Source organism: Lepeophtheirus salmonis, chromosome 6 (assembly GCF_016086655.4).
Source record: "Lepeophtheirus salmonis chromosome 6, UVic_Lsal_1.4, whole genome shotgun sequence".
NCBI classification, from domain to species: domain Eukaryota; kingdom Metazoa; phylum Arthropoda; class Copepoda; order Siphonostomatoida; family Caligidae; genus Lepeophtheirus; species Lepeophtheirus salmonis.
The window spans coordinates 8740124-8761430 of NC_052136.2; the positions used below are offsets into that span (position 1 = coordinate 8740124).

The 21307-nt window shown below is 31.0% G+C and overlaps 1 protein-coding gene across 1 annotated transcript; it reads right to left on the reverse strand.

The window, feature by feature from the left end:
- Positions 1-15166: 15166 nt before the first annotated feature.
- On the reverse strand, positions 15167-17535 carry LOC121119870 (uncharacterized). Its single transcript, XM_040714683.2, has 4 exons — positions 17439-17535; positions 17342-17359; positions 16663-16802; positions 15167-16341 (listed from the first exon to the last, which is right to left on the reverse strand). The coding sequence occupies exons 3-4, from the start codon at positions 16795-16797 to the stop codon at positions 15511-15513; spliced, it is 966 nt and encodes a 321-aa protein (XP_040570617.1). The 5' UTR covers positions 16798-16802; positions 17342-17359; positions 17439-17535; the 3' UTR covers positions 15167-15510.
- Positions 17536-21307: the final 3772 nt, after the last annotated feature.

The following is a 21307-nucleotide window of genomic DNA, read 5'->3' on the forward strand; positions in this document are numbered from 1 at the left end:
CCTTGTGGTATTAGTATTTTAGTCCCAAACATGCTACCAATAAATAAATATTATCTTTTTGTACAATTTCTCTTCGTTTTTTTTAGTCAAATCTCATTTTTGATAACAAGTGACTACTATTTTATTATGAAATATACCTTCATTGTTCATTTAAGACCAAATAAGACATCCTATTTTACCCATTTATAATTTTGGCAATACAAAAACTGTCAATTAAACTCTTAAAAATACGACCTTTCATTTATTATTTCTTGATTTCTATTGTTAATTTATTTTTATGTCAGTATATTTATTATTTAAGCATTTTTTATTCCATCAGTTTGATATTTTTCATTTATTATGACTAATTATTCCTTTTTTTTTCTTCAAATAACCTTTCAAAAAATGAATCAGTAAATTGCTTCTAATTATTTTTCGCTTCATTAATAGGGAAAATAAAACGCAATTTTAAATTTGTTCTAACATTGCTCTCTTGTTCACTAATTTGAGCTGAGACGTTGATTATTTACTGCACGTTAAGAATTTTTTGCACGGCATGGTGTTTTGAGAAGTCGAAGTGGTGAAGAGACAAAACTAATCATTTGACTTTGAGGAATGACTTCTGAGATAAAAGTTAGGGGTGTCATTGTTCCAATCCTGGATATTAATAATTGAAATAGTATCCCAATGGGGTGTGAGATGTAAATAACGTGATTTAAAAAATAATCCAAGAGATGGCGCGTCATACTCGGTCCCTAGAAAACTGAATACATCTATCATAAATATAATATATGCATCAAGAAAGTTTAAATACTATTTTATTAATCATTGCTATACAGTAGAACTGTAATAAATTATATTTAACTTGTTAATAGCTGCTACTTTTTAAAAGTTGTTCCTGGGTGTAAAAAAACAAACATACTCTGCAACGTTTCAGTACCATAGAACAAATATTTGCATTGCTCCAAAAGCATGAACATTCATATTGATATTCTTCTTAATAATATAATTTTTAAGCGTAAGAATTCAATTACAGATTTAAAATATCTTGTCTATAAAGCAGATGTTTCGAAAAGTTTTAGTTAAGAAACCCATTTTGAATAATTTTATGATAATGACAATTTAACGTAAAAATTAATTGGTTTTTTGAGAATGATTGAACCGTTCAATATTTAAATTTAACTAAAATTTCCTATATGTCTTGTCCATAATCACACATTCTTGTTTTTATTTACTTTTATTAAGTTGACGTAGGGAATCTTTTGAATCATTAATATACTTTTTTACCTATAATTCTTACTTTTATTGATCTTTTGCTGAATGCTTGCACCCCTAATAAAGAAATCATTATTGAAAACTCTTTGTCCGATCTCTTGCTCTCTCACCGTATCTTTAGTATTTTAGGAACACTACGTCAAGTTTTCTTATTTAGCCAATAATAATTTACAATTGTTTTCAAAAACGACACCATAGATAAGCAACTCTACTATTCAAACCTACAAGAGAAGTAAATAGTAATCACTTAAATAAATATTCTATTAGAAATAAAACCGAAGTTATCCATAATTTGATATATTATTGATCAAAATTATTCTGGTTGCACAATAATGGAAATCAAGGGAGATCTCGTAAAATGAGGTGCTATGACTCATGGGAGAAAATTATTTCTGATTGTGCGTCTCCAATCATTTGATAGAAATGATGATTTTGGAGGATCAGATGTCTAGATTCCTGATCTGATTCCGATGCCAAATTGTGAAAATTCATCTGAATTGAATACAATTGTTAAATCTGACCAATCATGTATTCCCCCTGTGAGGAAGGCCCACATCTTATTAATTATTTCAACTTATGCAAAAAAATGTTTGATTTCCTCCCCCCTCCCTCTTTTTTCCTAGCCTTTCTTCTCTCTATTTCCGAGCCTTTTGTTATCTTCATGTCTTTTCCTACATGGCCCTTTAATAATGAAATAAATTGATCTTATTAGATAATTCAAAAATGAGCTATATCCCCGAAATATTACAAAGATATCGAAGTTTTCCTAAATGGAGATTTTGTTAAATAATTCAGACTTTGAGCTATGAAAGTAGATATTTTTTCACTTTCTGGACTTATCTTTTTTGGAGCTATGACCCTCTAACACCCCACAACTCATGTTTGAAAGATAATAAATACATTTTAAAAATTGTTTTAGAATTTTTTAGCATTAGCCAGTGAAATATATTAATATCCTTTATCCATATTTTCAACATATTTTTCAATTCGTATTCAATCTACGTTCTCCCTTTTTCCGTTAGTAAAATAATTCGTTTTATTCGCTTGGTTTTTAGAATTAAAAACAAATTTTTTTTTTTGCTACCAACATAATTTGATCGAATGACCTTGTTTTTTAGTAAATAATGACTAATTAAAAAAAATTGTTTTCTCATTGTAATTCCTTGATTGAGGAGGGGGGGGGGCTACAGCTTCTCCACACCCCATACAGACACCCCTGGATACAGCATTACTTCTCAGTATTTCTTCATTGTTGAGGAGAGAACATATATAAATTGATATCATTCTTGAGTAGTTACGTGTGCTCTTGAAAAACGATGAGTAACACGGAGGATTTCTTGGGAAGTTATCTTCTATAATTATTAAAGCAAAATTTGTCTTTATATTCTAACTGTGAATATGTTTATCATAATACAAATATGTAATATAGGACCGAATGACTTTCAACATTTGCGATACTGTAAGACCTCCTTGGAACGTTAAGTATTTATTCATTCGAAATGCTCTTTTTAGACTAACACTAGGATTATTTGGCTAATTTGGAGTTATTGTAAATTGTATCCCTTATCCATTTATTACAAATTATCATCAAATGTACTTAAAATAAGAGAAACGTCAAAAGGATTTATTGAGTTGTTTAGATTTAGTTAAAGGACCTGATTGATAATGGGAGCATGAAATCGTTCACACAAGTCATCTTAATTATACTTTGCAAATAGACATATAGGTATATTATTTTATTTCTAGCCGGAGAAATGATGTTATCTAGAGATTCATTATATTTCGGAGAAGCTCTAAGTAGATTCTACATCAATCATAGGGATATATCGGTTCCAAATTTTTGAAGTCTGATCCCGTCCTGAATTTTAAGAGCGCATCCAAATCGGACGCAAAGTCCATACCATTTTTAGTGACGTCATCCTAGAGGTACGCCAATGACGTCAGTATCAATCAATATTCATCTACTTTTATAAGTAAAACAAATACTTTAACTCTAGAACGACAATAACTTTGTCCCAATGAATTATCTAATGTTCAAACCCTAGCCTTCCAAAAATAAAATATTGTATTTTATGAAACATGTGAACACTACACCTAAACAATGTTTCAATGTCATGATCTCTATAATTTTCAATTTAAAAAAAAAAATGACGAGTACTTTTGAAAAATATATTTTATGAGAGAAAAAAAATCAGTCCTACATTAGCAGACGATGGAATAATTTTTGTTCAAAAATCTACTCCAGCATATCTGGAATACATTATCTTGATTCTTTGCAGCAAGTTAATTCTTGTATTGAACTCTATATTAATTGAATAGACTCAAACATTATTCAATTGTTATTCAGCATAGCTTTGATACATTGGTGCTATCCTTTTTGATACTAGCAATCTGGGAAGAGAGATCATATATTATCATCGTCGTTCTAGTCTGCATTTACTATTATTTGTTAAAAATAAATTTTGAATATTCAATAAACATTATTTTATGACTTCGATCCCGGATCCACCGGATCCCTTAAAGTCCCAAATTACCAATGCAAGAATCGCTGCTCGTAATGACAGATTCATTAGATCAGCTTCTAGTGCCATTAACTTAAATATGGATTTCAAGTGGGATACATTCGTTCTTGTACTCACTGATGATATATATCGTCCCTTTAGACAGGACAACATCGATTTGCTCAACGTGTATATGGTGCAAATCCTAAGCACTCTTATGGGCATGCAAGTTTTTACACCAATAACTCAAGTTATATTCAAAGCCGAGCAATGCGTCTCATGAAATCGTATAAAACAACCATAAAATCACATGATAATATTTCAACAGATGTTAAAATGACTGTGAAAGGTACAAATAAGCTTAGCGGGTAAGCTATTAAGAAATTGAAGATCACTCCACTCAATATTATTATAAGAGTAAAAGATGAAAATATGATAGTTGAATGGTTATTCCAATTTGGAAAAATTTAAGAGCATATACCATCTAAATGTCCACCTACTTCTAAAGCTGATCACTTTAAAAGATACAGTATGATGAGTGGTCCTAATTATATGATCGAAATCGAAGCAAATCCTGATGCGTTCTCCAAATTGTTCCTATTGGAGAGCAATTAATAACTCTCCAATTTGATGGTGTTAAGCCACAGTGATATCAAAGTTTAAGTCTTGGTCATACAAAACTAAATTGTAAATCAAAAAGAGTGCCATATCTTTCGTATGCTAAAGTATTGCAGTCCCAAAATTAAGGAGCGCCTGAGCTTTCTTAAAGAATCAGAAACAATCGGAAATACTGAAATTCCTGAACTAGAAGGAAGTTTTAATGCTTCTAAAGTACTTGAAGTAGTTGAGAATAGTAGAAGTCAAGAAGTAGATGTTTCAAATGAAGAGTTACCATCTACTGTGACAATTAATCCTGGGAGAGGGAAAAAATATAATAAATCGATGTCCTGATTGTTCAAAGGATTTCAAGTGGTTGTAGTGTTTCAGAAGATCGCAATGTTAAAAAAAAAAAAAAAAAAAAAAAAAAAAAAAAAAAAAATTATAAGAATCGTAATAATGAAAATAAATTGATCCGTTCAGCAAAAGATGTTTTTGGCAATGGAGATAAATGGAATGTTATTATTCGAGGAAGAAAAATTGGATTTTCTTTGAATAATGATTTGATAGGCCCAAAAAGAGGAAGATCTAATAGCACAAGAAGAGAAACCTCTGCAAAGACCCTTAGTGGGTCGTCAATTTTGAAAAAGGCAAGCATTCACTTTTATGGTGAATTAGATCTGATGTATAGTACACGTTGGAGGTTTTTTTTTTCTATGGTCGACCTCTTTTTTATTAGCTAAAAAATGAATCTTTCTGTTGTCTCGCGAATATCCGTAAGAGGGAACTACTCATCTTTCCTTTCTGAATTGGCCCGATGTGGTTTTTCTTTGCGACACAAGATCAAGTTTTATGGATTATTATGGATTTAAATAGAGATACATTCAGTTTGAATCTTTAGAAGGGTGCGATAAAAGTGGCGTTGCTATATTGGCAAAAGAAATCCGAGGGGTAATCTATGCTACATAACCCTAAAACACTATGGTTCGAAAATTGATATCTTTAGAATATATGAACCTAATGAAGACAATCAAGAATAATATTTTAATGTTCTTTGACATTTAATCAGTAACGGGAATACATTTATTACGGGTAACTTAAATCTAAAACTTAAAAAGGAGGATACTACTGCAAATGGAATGGGGAATCGAAAAGTGCCCTTAGCAATGAAGAAAATTATGTTGGATAAAAATATTATTGACTGCGCTGCTGCAGTCGAAAAGGACAACTTGCACACCTTTTCAACTAATACACAAAATAATAAGAAAGTAACTTGCGGACTCGACCTATGCCTTTATAGAAACAGTGGAAGCTATAAACCAGTGGACTTTCAAGTAATTCCTAATTCAATATTATATCATATAACCATACGGACCACATTTGAAATGATAATTAGAAGACATAAACGTAAGAAATGGAGACTCAACAGCTCTATCTGAAGTAATTCAGACTGTCAAAGGGAAAGGTTTAATTTCATCACTAATACTAGAATTCGCCTCAGACAAGTTTCTTCTGTATTCTAAAAAGTATGGAAAACGCCTGGAAGAAGATTGCAATTGAATACTCTGTAAGAGAAGGAGTCAAAAGAAATGTAGAAATACTCAACATAATCAAATGGGCCAAAGCATCGAAACTAAAAAAAAAATCAGTCTTCTTATAGATCAAAAATTTCGAGATACCTGATTGGAAGTAAAATTTAGAAAGATCGAACTGGCAAGAAAAGGCAAAAATTTCCGAATAGAAGCGTGAAAAAAAGAAGATTTTATTGATCTGGACGATGGAATGTACGACTCCAATAATAAATCGGAGAAGAATCCTTCAATGATCAACAATAAAGTTGTTGATTATTTTGAACAGCTCTACTGTTGCTGAGAATTCAACTATTCGGTAGGTTGTACTAAATGTACACTTAACAATGCAAATTTCGTCGATTACATCAAATTTCAAATCCTAACTGATATTCACAAATCAGTGTATGCCACAGATAGAGATATTTCTGAGGCAGAAATAGTATTTGCTATCCAAAACTATGGCAAAAAAGGAAAATCTCCAGGAACGTCTGGGATTACCTTTGAATTATACAAAATCTTTGCTCAAGAACTTGTGCCTATTTTAATAGAGTTATTCGAATATATATTATTGTGGAAGGTGTATTTCCGATGTATCTTCTATTATGAAACCAGAGGAGCGGTGTTTTTTTCAGTAAAATAGATGGGAAGACCACATCTCACATTTTATATGACTGCAATGCTCTCCGGGCAGCTTTTAACGTCGTTGCAAAGGATGTGGAATCATCTTTTGGGGGAAACATTCTGAGGGACGACTTTTTCGCTTTGACGTCCCCAAAGAAGATTCTACATCATGCCGTTATAGCGAAAGTACAATATTACCTTTATTCACTTAAAGCAATTAATGACACCACAAATGTTCTGTTGGAAAACATTGTTAAAGACTATATTAGACTGTTACTCCTCAAAAATATTAAGCTTTTAAGTTTTTATATGATTTTTTATATCGCCACGCATTTATTAAGGATGATTGACTGTTCTTAAGGTTATTAATGTTTTTATTTTGTTAAAGTTGTACTTGACTCACGATCATTCACAACTAAATGGATCAAGCGCAATACTGTACAAAAATCGTTTTTAGTATACACTCACATCTTTTCAACACCTTATCGTCTAATCCGATGTGACCAATAGTAAACAAGATATACTTAGTTTAAAAAAGGGCGGGAAATACGAAATTACTTTTCCCTGACCTAATATATTTTTGCTCATGGATTATTTTTATATAAATAATCAAACATTTCCGCTTAACAGTCCCACCACCTTTCCGTGGGCTTGGCCCTAAATACAAGTCCAATAGCATAATAAATCCCTTTTTTTAAATCCCCCGATGAACAAAAGATGCTAGGGATTAATGTTATAGGTATATGTAATATATAAAGTGTGTTTACTATTATTACGTAAGTTACTGATATCTGTAATGGTGTAAATTTTATTTGTTTGATTCAGTAACTATACATAGAGGAACATATTTTATATAGTACATATCAATAGAAACTGTAGTGAGAGGAAATTATAATCATTAAGTGTGCTTTGTACCTCAATCTACACGAAAAAATAAAGCTATGCTACAGGTGTGTATAAAAATACACCTCGTACCCCCATGTAGAATTATTTAGAGTAAAAAAATAAGCTGTCAATCGTCATTTTTGTATTATTTACATTGTGACTTTTAAAAATAATTGAAATGAGTGTCTTTTGGAAAAATACACGATGTCTTTTTATATATAGATCAAAAATACTACTTTCATTTCATTGAACTAAATAAGACGCAGTCTAAGAAACAGGACCTAAATAGGGTTAGACCTTTTTCGAAAAAAAAGGTCATTTAAAAAAATGTAATATAATGCCTCTGTAGATTGCCTGTCTCTAGGCATTACCATATCTGTAAAATTAAATGTAAAAGATGGGAGGTGATGACAAATTTAATAAAGTGTTTTTTTTTTTTTTTGAATTTCACGATCAAAAAAGGAAACCCAAGGAATATACTCTGCTCTGTTAAACTCAAGCAGGCTGAGGTCGTATGAACCTATTGTAGTGAAAGAATTGAGAGTGACCGCATCCACGAAATATATGGTCTTACTGCTAAAAATTCCAAAGATAGGAAAGGATCAATGGTCCACAGTAGCAGAATAAATCAAGTATCTTCCATCTATTTTCTTATTCTTTTCGCTTTTATATGTAGCTTTTAATTTATAGTTTTTATTTCATTTTTATGAATTAGTTTTGCTTTTCTACTCCAAGGCACTAAGTTTAAACTATAAGGTTTTTATTGTAGCAATAGGTAATTTTACCGGACTTTATTACTATATTAATATTATCTTTTGATATAAATATATTGATACTAATATCAAAAAACTTAATATATATATATAAATGAACGCAATTATTTAATAATATATATATTTTTTTTTCCTTCAAAAGTCTTCCAGTCCTCAAATTTCATTCATTCGAGTTTCACAAATGTGAAATTATGAAGTAAATATATTATAAATTGCAAAAAAAACAAAAAAAAACGTTGAAACATAAGGATCTATAAGGATTTTGACAAAATATGAAAGATTTCTACAACACAGCTCCGCCAAACTCAGAAGGAAACTTTGAAATTGAAATGACGAAATAAATATACTAATGGATTGAAAAAAATATCTACTACATATTAGCCAATCTATAAGGTGGAGCATACTCAGGAGATCACAAATTTAAGAAAATACCTCATACAGCCTTTTCTAAGTTATAACAAAGAAACAAATGTAAAAGTGATTACAGTGTAATACTTTAAAATGTATTCATAGATGTACAATCTTTGACGACCCCAATAGATGGAGATGGTGGTGTTATGCTTTTGACTAAAATCATGGGTAAATAACTGAATGGTCATTGAGTGGTGTTAAAATGACTTTATCTTGCTTTTTCACAAGAATATTTTCTTTCTTGGTATAAAACTAAAAATCGTTCATGCTCATTTATGGCAATGCATTATCACATGCCACATCGAATACTTCTCCGTCACTGACTGTCTATAGAACATTTGGAGTGTTCTCGAGAAAGGTAGATAATGTCTATCTATATATTGCAGGTTAAAGTATTTGCTCACTAATCCAAGTCCTTGAATGTTTTCACCGAGTCTAGTACAAGCCCCCAAATTTCATTTGAAGTTAATAATAAGTGATGTAAATCTTTTTAAGTTTTTAGCTGGTCCGTTTTTTTCTTTTTTTTTTTTTGGGGGAAATTGGATATCAGAAGAATGAATTTTCCTTTCCTTAGCAGTTGTCATTTTTATTTATTCCTGAGTAGTGAACATCCTTTCCTAAATAGATTCAAATTATATTCAAAACCTGAATAAACATTGTTTGTTTCATAAAAGACAGAGTGTAAGACTAAGGATTTCTTCTGGAGTTATAATTGTAAGTCGTTGTTGGACTCAGAGTAGAATTGGGGATCGACAATGTCCTTGTTTATATCTTTTTCTCCTTCCTCTCTTGTCGCAGCTGATTGTTGCTGATCTTCTCAAAGGCATTCCTCAAATTGTCAGGGTTACCAGGCTGATTTGTCTTCTTTTTTACACGACCCCAAGTTAAGGATTTTTGCCTTTTACAAGATTTTTTTATGATTCGGGCAAATTATGCAACAGAGCAAAAAAAATATCTTCTGAAATTTTTACCCAAAAAATTTAATTTTTGTCAATAAATATGTATTTTTGAATTTTTTTCCCAAAAAATTGAACTTTCTGTAAGTGGCAATAGATTTTTGAAACATTTCCAAAAACTGTAATTTTTTGAATTTTTTTTCTCAAAATTTTATTACATGTGTGTATGGAATTTTGAACTTATTTTCAAAAAAATTACAAAAGACAAGCCCCCTCCCCCCTGGAAAAAAATAATATATATATATAAAATCTTGTGGACAATAACACTACTTACAATTATAACTCAGCAACAAATCCTCAGGGGTTCTCTACGCCTTTTATGAACCCACACGAATGTTCAATCCGGTTTGGAATATAATTCAATAACTAGAAAAATACACTCCCTACTCAGGAACGAAATAATTATAATAGCATCTTAGGTAAAGAGAATTATTCCCTCTTTAATTTGCTAACTCCAAATACAAAACAAAAAAACGCGTGAGCTGAAAAATGAACCTGTTTTTTATTTCTTTATTTACGAAGAATAAAAGTTGATTCAGAGCAAGCTATAAATCAAGAAAAATTGGGAAAAAATCGGTCCCATACCAATTCTCAACTCTAATAAATAATCGTGATGGGACGATTTAAAAAAAATTCCAACACCCATTCCGATTCTTAAATATTTTACATAATAGTTTTAGCTATCAAGGGCGTCCAAAGGATTATTATATATGGATACATTTTTTTTTTTTTTTTTTTTTTGGGGGGGGTAAGGCGATGAGGGCCTCTTTTGAGATTAGAGATTATTTTTTTGAAAAAAAATTAAAATTTAATTTCTGAAATTAAAAAAAAAAAAAATTCTAAAATAAAAAAAAAAATTAAATTTTTCAAATAGTAAATTTTTGGAAAAAAAATTTAAATATACAAATTGATATTAATTTTTTTTTCAAAATCCACAAGTAAATATTTACAGAAAACTAAATTTTTTGGGAAAAAATGTCAAAAATTTCAAAAATACTTAGTTATTTACAGAAAATAAAATTTTTTGGAAAAAAAATCGGAAAAATTAAATTTAAAAATAGTAAATTTACTATTAAAATGCAATAATTGCTTAAATTTTCATAAGTTAGAAAAGTAATGAATAGGTCAATAACAGTAATTAATAAGAATTGTTATTGCAAATAAGTATTATTTAGGCAATGCCGATCTCGAATCCAGATTAAACACCGAATTCCAGATTCCAATTAATCGTCCCATCACTGCTAAATAGTTTATATTCTGTCTATTTATGTAGTATTTTAGCTTTTAATGAATACTAAGTTTCCAAAATTTCTTTTACGTACAAATAGTTATAATAATAATCCTCTTCCTCTCCTTGTAAGTTTATATATTTATTAATAAATTGATTAGGCTCTTAAGTAAAAACATAGGAAATAATAAATACTTATTTTTAGCAATATATTTTTTAAGAAAGTTACATTAAACAAATAAATTTCTAATATCTTGAACGTCATGTATTTAAAAACATTCGTTATACTATTTATACATATAATTCATTTAGTATAGAACCTCATTGGCCAACTCTTAGAACGACAACACATTCAAACGGCCCAACAAAGATGTATCTGCTGTGTACAAGTTGCAACTTGTATAAAAAAATTGCAATTTCTTGGTCTTCAAATGCATTACTTAATTACAACATGGATCATTCGGAATTACCAACTATTAATTCATACTTTCCTTTCATTTTGATCTATGCAAATTACATGTTTATTATATATTTATGAGCCATATAACGGTGGGCATTTGAATAAGTTATAGTGTGCCACAGAATACTTATATTTTAGTCATTTTTATAAAAATAGAAAGAAAAAAAATACCTGCAATATTTCGATCATATTTATAATATTCAATAAATAAATACATTTAAAATTAGGCATCTCGTTTTTTGGTTGGAACTTGTACAGTTTGCTTCTCCAAGTTGTTACTTATTCACTTCTACCAGGGTTAAAAATTGGATATCCCCCCTCCTCTAGTTTAGTCTTGAGTGTTTTTTCCTTTGGATCGATATTTCGATCAAACCACGGTCTTAGACGGAGGACCGAGATTTAATCGTTTTCAAATAGTAAAGTGATTTTTTCGGTCTCAATCTAAAGACTGATTTTTGATTCGGCCTCATTCTAGGTATGGATCCATTTTCTCCCCATCCCATTTATAGGAGTTGTACACATAATATGAAACATTTTAGACTTTATATGACGTCATTGTAGTGCGGGATTACGAAGTTTTGTTGTATAAAAAAATAAAAAGGACACATAAGCCTATCACTGACGGCTTTAGAGTTTTAGAAGTGATGTATATAATTTAAAAATACTTAAAATATTAATAATTTTTGATTATGTTTTTTCAAAGAATATGAATCTTTCCTTTTTTTTATTTGAGTTTTATTTTAAGTGGAATGAAAATTTAAGGAATTCGGATATATTACGAATGGTTTAAAAAAGTCCCTGTACTATCTGGACAGAATGTAAAAAAGAGTTCATGTTCTGGGAAAAGAGGACCACTGATCACTTTATTATATTTATTGTCAAAATTTAGAAATATAAATGACGTCATTAACAATTCGTCTATGTATAAGAGGCAGATTTTTTTGTTTGAGTAATCCACACCGAAGTTATTTTAAGAACCGAATCAGTTCAGTCCAAATAAAATTCTTTTGATCTCAGACTGGTCTAGAATTTCCAACCCCAACATCCCTAGTATCTACCTTTAGTTTAGCAGTAATAATTTGGGTAACCGCTGGCCAGAGATTGCAGAGGCACACCTACACACTTTTTTATGTCATAAAATTCCTACACTCTAAAACCAGGTGATTGTAGACCAGATTTGACTGTACTGCCAATAATTATTATTAATAAGGGAAAAAAAGCTTTCACAAAGTAAATCAAAATACATTAACCATTTTTAATATTTCAAAAACCGTTCTTTGAATAATAAGGATGACTTAAGTTCACACATGGGACCAAAATATATATATATTGTTAGAAGATAAGCAGAAACAGAGAGCCCTAGAGATTTGTAATGGTTTGGGCAAAAAATATGTAATATATTTATTTAAAAAGAGATAATCATTTGGTTTTTTTAAAAATATCTTTATAGGTCAGAATCAAATTGGATATGATGGAATGCAACAGGATCAGCAGGTGCAGCCAACACCAATGGATACATCTGAACAAATGCCAACACAACAGTAAGATTTATTTTTAATTTTTAGTACATGTTATTTTTCCTTCAAAGTTAACGTAAGTTCTTTTCTGGGGTTTTATACACCCAAACACATTTTTATTCCAGATACATGTACAATGCATATGTGAATAATTTGGGCATTTATCAATTCTTTAAGCCGTTTATTTTTCAAAAAAATGTGTAATACCAAGCAAATACTTATGAACATCATATTTAATATTGCCTGTAATATTATATGATTGTCTCTCTCTGATGAAATAAATTGATATTGTATTTTTTTGAAATGCAATATTAAAAAACAATATTTTATTAACCAAATTAAAAAGTTAATTTGTCATTTTTAGAATATTAAGTCGGTCCTTATTTAGGACTGAGGTTCCTAGTCTCTACTATTAATATTTAGATGACATAATTATAATAAATAATTATTGTCCTTGCCATCATGGCACTTATATACTCATTTATATAAAATAGGGAAATGAGTGAATGAGAGAGAAAGTTAGGAGCCTGAGAATGATAATGCCGTCATTCTAGGTATTATCATCGTCATCTTCGTGAAGAAGAGTAAACTGGTTTTTTGTATATAAATGTTAGTAGAATATCGCCATACCTATTATAATTATTTTGAATTTCATTTTATTTTGTTCCTTTCATTATATCTTATCTAGCATGGAGGAGGTGTGTTTGGGATGTCTTGAATCAATTAGAACTTCCTGCCCTCCCATACAATGATATCATCACGAATAATTCCCATTTCCTTCACTCTGTTCTACATATTATAGAATGTTAGAAAAGAGATTACTGGTAGAGTAATATCATATCAACTACGAATTGGATTCTATCTAGACAATGTTTTTTATATTTGTCTATGGGAAATATTTGATCTGGGAGGCGGACAAATGAATAGAACATATTTTTATATTATTAATTAATAATAGGATATGAATGCTGCTCAATTCGCTTTTTTCTAGGATCTCTGAAGCATCTTGTAGCTATGATTTAAGTCTTAGTATGTCCCATTAGCCATTACTTAGGATATGAGTATTGTTGGTAGTTTTGTCTAACGCTGTACAGGGAGGGACTCAAAGAACTTGGTTATTGTTTACGTAGATTTGGTTTTTTATGAAAGAAAAAGGGATTATGCTTGATGTGAAAGATAGTCGATAGCAGGAGAAGAGGATTTAGTTATACGTAACAATAATATCAGCAGATTCCATAGCTACTCCCTATTATAGATGTATTCTAATTAATCCTAAACACCATAAATCATTCATATTCGTCTCCCATACATCACTAGTCATCTCCACTGCCGACTGCCAAACTCTCCCTCTTGAGTAATACACAAAAATTACTGACTAGTTTAGAAGCATAACCCGTATGATGTCGCGAAATATCCCGCTTCAAAATAGGAATGAAATTTCTGGAGATAAATTTTGCAGGGAATAAATTTACTTGGAATGAAAAGACAGATAATGAATTTTGTAGGAATGTAATTATCAGTCACGACTATGAGAGTATGAGCGTCGTTTACTTAGTTGTTTGACTCTGGATCTCTGTGCCATCTACCGGCTTTGAATGTTTTGTTACCGACTTTGTATCTGTAACCTTTCCTTTCAAAAAGAAACAAGGAAAAAGTCCCAAAATCAATTGGCAGTAGTTTATCAATTATTTTCAACCATGGAATTATAATTCTTGGGAATTATTCACAGCTTCATTAAGTGTGGATACAAATTTGATCAATCAATCCTCAGAAACATGAAATAAGACAACAAAGTACTTAGTAAGTTTTTATAAAACAGCAAAACCTATTCCTAAGTAGAAAAATTGAGGTGTGACGATAAAATACAATTTATAGTAATTTGGGAGTGAGGTAATACCGTTGTTAGTTTACTCGAGCCCTTCCAAGATAAAAGAACTATTAACTAGGTTGTTTGATTACAAGACTCAGAACATTTGCCCCATCATGTGGTTTTGAATGTTTTGTTAATTTGCTTATTTACTCAGTTCGGATCGGAATACACCTAAAATGTACAATTATATTGTACAATGATGTATGGTAAGGATGCTCTGGAGTAGAGTAGACTAAAACTTATAAGCGGTGCTGCTTTTTTTTACAAGTCAATTCGGCATGAATAATGAATTTATTGTATTGATATACATATTAAAGTATATAACTGAATAAAAGATAGAGAAATTCGCGAATTGAAGGCTGTTTAAAGGAAGGGAATTATGAATTAAAGATCCGGTCAGCTTTATGTATGTATACCTGTATGGTATGAGTTATGAGTATATTACTGTACATATATGAATAAGCCCCCACACATACTATGTATGTACTCCTACTGATAAAATTCACCTTGTCTTCAAATCAATTAACAGTTCATTGATTAAAATATATTTAGAATCAATAATTTACACACAGTGTATACAAAAATGTTTGATGGAAAAAAATGATGACATCCCTTACTGTAAAAGGCAGAACAAAAGAAATAAGCCTATTGAGAGAGAGAGAGAGTGAGTAATAAGCACGACATATCATACTTTTTTTTTGTTCGTTATTCTTCCATCTAAACAACTTATTATCATTATTATTAAAACCTAGAACCAAATTTATGCGTGTTTGAACGATAATGAAGCCACAATCCTCAAACGCTTTTGACAATGTCTCTTATATTTTATTTAAGATGAATCCTGGATATTATTTTTAAGAATATTTTTAGGATATAACCTCTTCCACGGATCCCAAATCAATTTCTTCTGAGGGCTGTTGCTTTACTGTGCTGCTAGGAGCAGACGACTCTGGTGTGCTATAATCAGAGTCCTCACCTTCCACTGTTGGCTCAATTTCTTCGGCAGTTGGGGGGTAGGTAGAGTGAATGGGCTCCTCTTCAGATGCTGCTTCAGCCTCAGGGATTGGAGCTTCATCTGTTGTTGTTGTTGTGGTAATAGTACCTGTTGTTGTCGTTGCTTCAGTTGTTGTTGCTGTTGAGACAGTGGTTGTTGTGGAGGCAGTGGTTGTTGTGGAGACGGTGGTTGTTGTGGAGACAGTGGTTGTTGTAGAGACGGTGGTTGTTGTCTTTTCTTCTAAAACAATTGTCGTCTCTTGAATTCCTTCAGTAGATGGAGCTTCCGTTGTTGTTGTAGTAGAGGCGGTTGTAGTAGTGGATACAGGGGTTGTAGTAGTGGGCACAGTGGTCGTGGCTGTTTCTGTTGTACTTGTCTGTGGAGGAAGGGTTTGTGTGGTACTGACGCTGGATGAGGTTTCTTCTACATCACTGGGAGAGGGATTAATGGCGTTGAGGATATCCTTTTCCATTTTCTCAATGGCTAACTTTGAGGCAGCATCGATAGTCTCCTTAAGCTCGGGTTTTACTACCTTGTGTTCCTTTGCAGCTGATTCCTCACTGAATCCCATAAATACTGGAGCGAGATCCAACTTTTCAATTTCATTTACCACGGCCCCTCCGTCCATAGTGCGACCTTTTTTGAAATATTGTCGTTGTGATCTATAACTCCCAGTGTCTTGCATACGCCCTTGACGACGGATCTGAAAATACGCATGTATAAAGAAAGAATCAGCAGTTGTGTGGGATAAACCCATAAACGGGTCAAAAGGATTATCATTTAACGGAGCAAAATTTATAGTGTAAAATGAAGGGAATCTCATCTCTTTGTGTTCGAAAGGTCAGTTCTCATGACATAATTAAATATTAAAACCTCCTTCAAATATGTACACATGAATGCTGGTCTGTATAATTTTTTTTTTTTTTTAATTTTTTCCTATTCACAAGGATTCACTTGGGTTAACAGCAATGTTATTTCTACATACGTACATTGAATGAAATATTTTACAATTCCTTGAACTTACATTGGCATATCCACTGTGGATGTAAACACTAGGAGCTGCGTCCTCCCTAAATCCATCCCGAGCAGTTCGTTGTGAGGATGGTAAACCCATTGATACTCCGATACAGGCCAATACGACTATGCATTTCATCATCATGGCTCCTGGGGGAGAAATAAAGACATTTTTAAAGTTGAATTGTATATCTATTTAATGATTGTTAGACTGGCTAATGGGGAACCGTTTTTTATTTTGTAGTTTTTTTCTTTTTTTGCTCAATCCCTCCTCTTTAATCTCCCTGTGTGTGGAGTCATAGCTCAAAACAAAAAGTTGTTTTGGGCAATAAAAAAAGGGTTTGTGTGTTGTTATGTAGAGGTCTAATTTATTGGGGGTGTTAACCTATAAATGTAGTATATACCTATGCAGCGTACATAAATATCTACCACTTATAGACACACTCAATTACAATTAAGTTACTTCCAATTTTATTTCTGTTTTTATTTTGATCAAAAAAGAGCATGTGACTCGGATTTACAATTATTTTTCTTGAATATATTTTAAGTGAAAGTTTTATTTTTGAAAATTTTTGGCAAATTGGAATGTCTATTATGTATGTATATTCATACCTACTTCTTCTAGACCCCTGCGTTAGTAGATACTACCTATAAGTGTGTTTGTATAGATAAATACTTTTGGACGTAACTCAGAGGAGGATAAGGGACTGGGATTGAGAGAGGAGTTGAGTTATTATGGAAAATAAACTTGAAATATCTATGTGCTATTATTAACGATGAATTTACCCACTGGATGTGCTTGTTTTTTTGTTGATATAATGAGCAATGAATTTCTTGGTACTGCACTGGAGATCACCAAGTAGAAAACTAAATCATTGAACCTACCTCCCTACCTTCACGGAATTTTTTTCTTGTTTTTCTTATTATTTTTTCCTCCAGGAAAGATGAATTAAATACATATATAAAAGGTTTTGTTGCTTCTTGGCTTGGACACTTTTTCGCGCGCCTTGAGCCGCTGGTTAATGGAGGGTTGTTATTAGTACTTATATTACCTATGTAGGCTATACCACATACCATACAAATATTAAATGTGTAGAAACGCTCTTCTCCTCTACCAAAACCTATGATAACAACCTTGGATCTTTGTGTGTTAGACGTATATATTATAACGATGGTTTTCTTCAATAAAATCCATAAAAAAACTGCTTCAAAAGGAACTTTATTTTGATTTTTAACAAAAAATTAATGAATGGTTTTTTTTCACATTAATCTTGTTGTTCAGGTATTACTTTGTTGACTGAGCAAATATGGATTTGATGCAAAACAACGATATATGTCAAGAATTTTTTTACATTTTCGACTATTTCTATACTTAGATGTGCCTATATAAAACGTCATATCATAACCCTGAGCTCTCAAAATGCTATGCCTCATTTAAAGAATTTGCAGTCATTATCAGTGGTTGTAACTAAGTAGTTCATAATATGTACGGTGAATGAATCCTTGGAATTCAACGAATAAAAAAACAAACGTTCATTCAAGGACACTGCAATAAATATAATGAAATCCACGAAGAAAACAATAAAAGCACCTAATTATGGGTAGGCATCTACTTGATATGGGTAGGGTCAAAGAATAAATGTGTGACTCTTGACTTTTAGATCTAGGTATCGATGACACCTATTACAACAAAAGGACCCAAATGTCATGTTGATAATTTAAAGATAGGACTACTTATATTTGCTTCAGCTGCCAAAGTTAAACAACAAATTTATACCTTGTGGTCGGATTTTAAAATGTACAATGTTACACTATGATTAAGCTTATATTAAATATCTTTTTTTTAAATGAAAAACTATTTATCAATTTAAAAGTATAAAATCAGTAATTGGGTCCATTTGTTACGGTAGGATATTGCTGGTCAGAGCCCAGTGTTTGGTGCTTTTTGGAGGGGGCGTTGAAAGTCCTTACTCTAGTCCCCAAATATTGTGAATAAAAAACCGTGTGACTCTTGGGTAAGGGGAGAGAAAATATTAAATATCTAAAGGTGATATTTATATGTAGGTCAATTTCTGATAGAATATCAGCTGGATACTTTTGTCATACAACCATACGTGCTGGTTTTAAGGAAAAATGCATTGGGGTTACTTATTTTATTGTTAATAAAAGAGTCCAGGGCCGTAACTGAGGGAGTGTAGGTGGATTCTGACATATAATAATAAATGAAAAAAAAACAAATAATGTTGACAAATTTTTTGACAAAGAAAAGTCATCCCAAAAATTAGCTAAATACTATCTCAAAAATATCAAATTACAATATTTTTCTACAAAGGTGTCAAATTTTGTGATAAAACAAAAATCATTGGTAACATTTCTTCTACATATATAACCCATGAGGCGAGCATTAATTTGGAAATGGTCTCGGAAGATAATGTAAAATTTATGATTTTAATGATTTTGCACATTAACTACCTTTTTCAGAGCTATTATGCATATTAACGGTCTAGTTCAGTTATTACGCACATTAACTAGTTCTTTTGCATAAATTACTTTAAATGGAACATATGCATGTATATGTTGGGTACACATTGCGATTTTGCACAAGTTGCACCCAAAAAATGAGATGAATAATTTTAAATGATGTATTTAAAGTACTTCAGATGAGGATAATGAAATAAATTGAAAATTACATGGACGATCGATAAATCAATGGTAACATTTTGATAGATCAAAAGGAAATTATATTATAAATCGTAATTAAGATGACAAATATAATGTAATAATGCAATTTAAGATTAATAAAAGACAACTTGTACTATCTGGTTATACAAGTTGCAACTTGTACAAACAGTGCCACTTGTATACAACATATATGTGTAACTGAGATAAATTTGAATTTTGAGTTCGTCAACCTCCACCCTCCCAAAGAAAAATCCCATACGAGACTCACCTTCGGTCTTTGCCTCAAGCCCCACTCACGGTTAACTCTACATTAGTGTACACAGTACACTTGTAGGTATTGGATCTTTTATATTTGTAAATTTAGAGTTGCGAAGATATGAGATTTTCAAACAAGGGATTTTTTAAATTCCAAGTACGACTACTTGATTCATTTTTATATTTTTATTTAAAATTTGAAACATAAAATTAAATTCCTGTAGTTATTGTAAAATGAACCATTTTATATTGTCGTGTAGGTTTCGTGTAAACGTATGTAAATTATAGAATTCAAAATATAAATCTTTTTAATTTACCATTCAATTTTATTGCATTAATAGATAAGATCATCACGAATGATTAATTAGTTTTTTGTATAAAATCTGGTTTTTTTTTTTTATTTGAGCTTTTGTAGGCTTGTAATTTATACGATTATTTGGAGTCATTCGGATTCCGAGTAATTGCCGTTTAAAGGCAATAATAAACCCTATTTTATAGGTTTTTAAATTGTTTTTTTTTTTTTTTGTTAAAACAAAAGGGTAGAAATAATTTAAACCAAAAATATTTTTAAACCCAATTTAATACGAAAAAATTAATTAGAGTTTTGTAATCAACAAGTCAAAAACTACTATGATTGAATGTGGAATCGAAAAGATTTTTGAATAAGTAAAATTTTATTGACTTGTTTTATGGGTATCTGTTGAAATATTTCATAAATATGTACATATGTGTAGGTATTAGAAATCATAAAATACTTTTTCTTATTTGAAATACTGGGGAGAAGTTATTACTCTGAAACTCAAGCTGTTACCTTCATTGTATCTCGTAACCTTTCATCAAAAAAGTAATATTAAAAATGGCCGAAAATCATTCGACTTATGTTAGCCTATTCTTCCTAACTTTGTAGTTATAATTATTTAATAATAATTGTTGAAAATAGCCCATGGTTTAGTCAGAGAAAGTTTGAACTCAACCCATCAATTTTCAGAACACAGATGAGGGGGAATATAAGCAGAAAAATCGAATGCTGAAAACATAAAACGGTATATATTTTTATGTTAGTGGAATGGTTTTTTTTTAATAGCATTGGTAACCAACAATAGACAGGACGGGTCTTGAATCCGGATTTGAACTACCCGAAGATACAAACCCTGAACTGGGCTTCGGTATTCGAACTTTTACGGATCTTATAAAAGATCAGGGGGGGGTCTTAAAAAAATCTAAGGGAGTTTATGGATCTTAAAAATCTTATAGATCTAGTTCTGAAGGTTTGGGTTCTCAAAGATTTACGTTTAAAGATTCAACCCGACCCTGAATATCTGTCCAATGTTTATATCCAAAACACATTGTATAGAAAAATGATGGGAAAAGTTTGGATACGAATACAAGTACAGATATTTTTAAAATTGATGGATACCACAGATACTCGATACACTGGTTACTAAATTTCTAATGCATATTGCATGGATATTGAATTATTAATCAAGGGACAATTTAACAATTCAATTGATCATGATTTGGAAAATAATAGAATATATCCCTTGTGATATTAGGAATATATTTTCTAAAAGGCCAAAATAAATATGTACCTAGGCATATTATGTGCATTGTACTTGAATACAAGTGGAGATTGGCTTGACTAAATATGTTCAATTATTTTTTTTGGCAAGAGAGCTGTTTTCCTTGTAGGTAAATTATTATATAGGTACAAGCTCAAA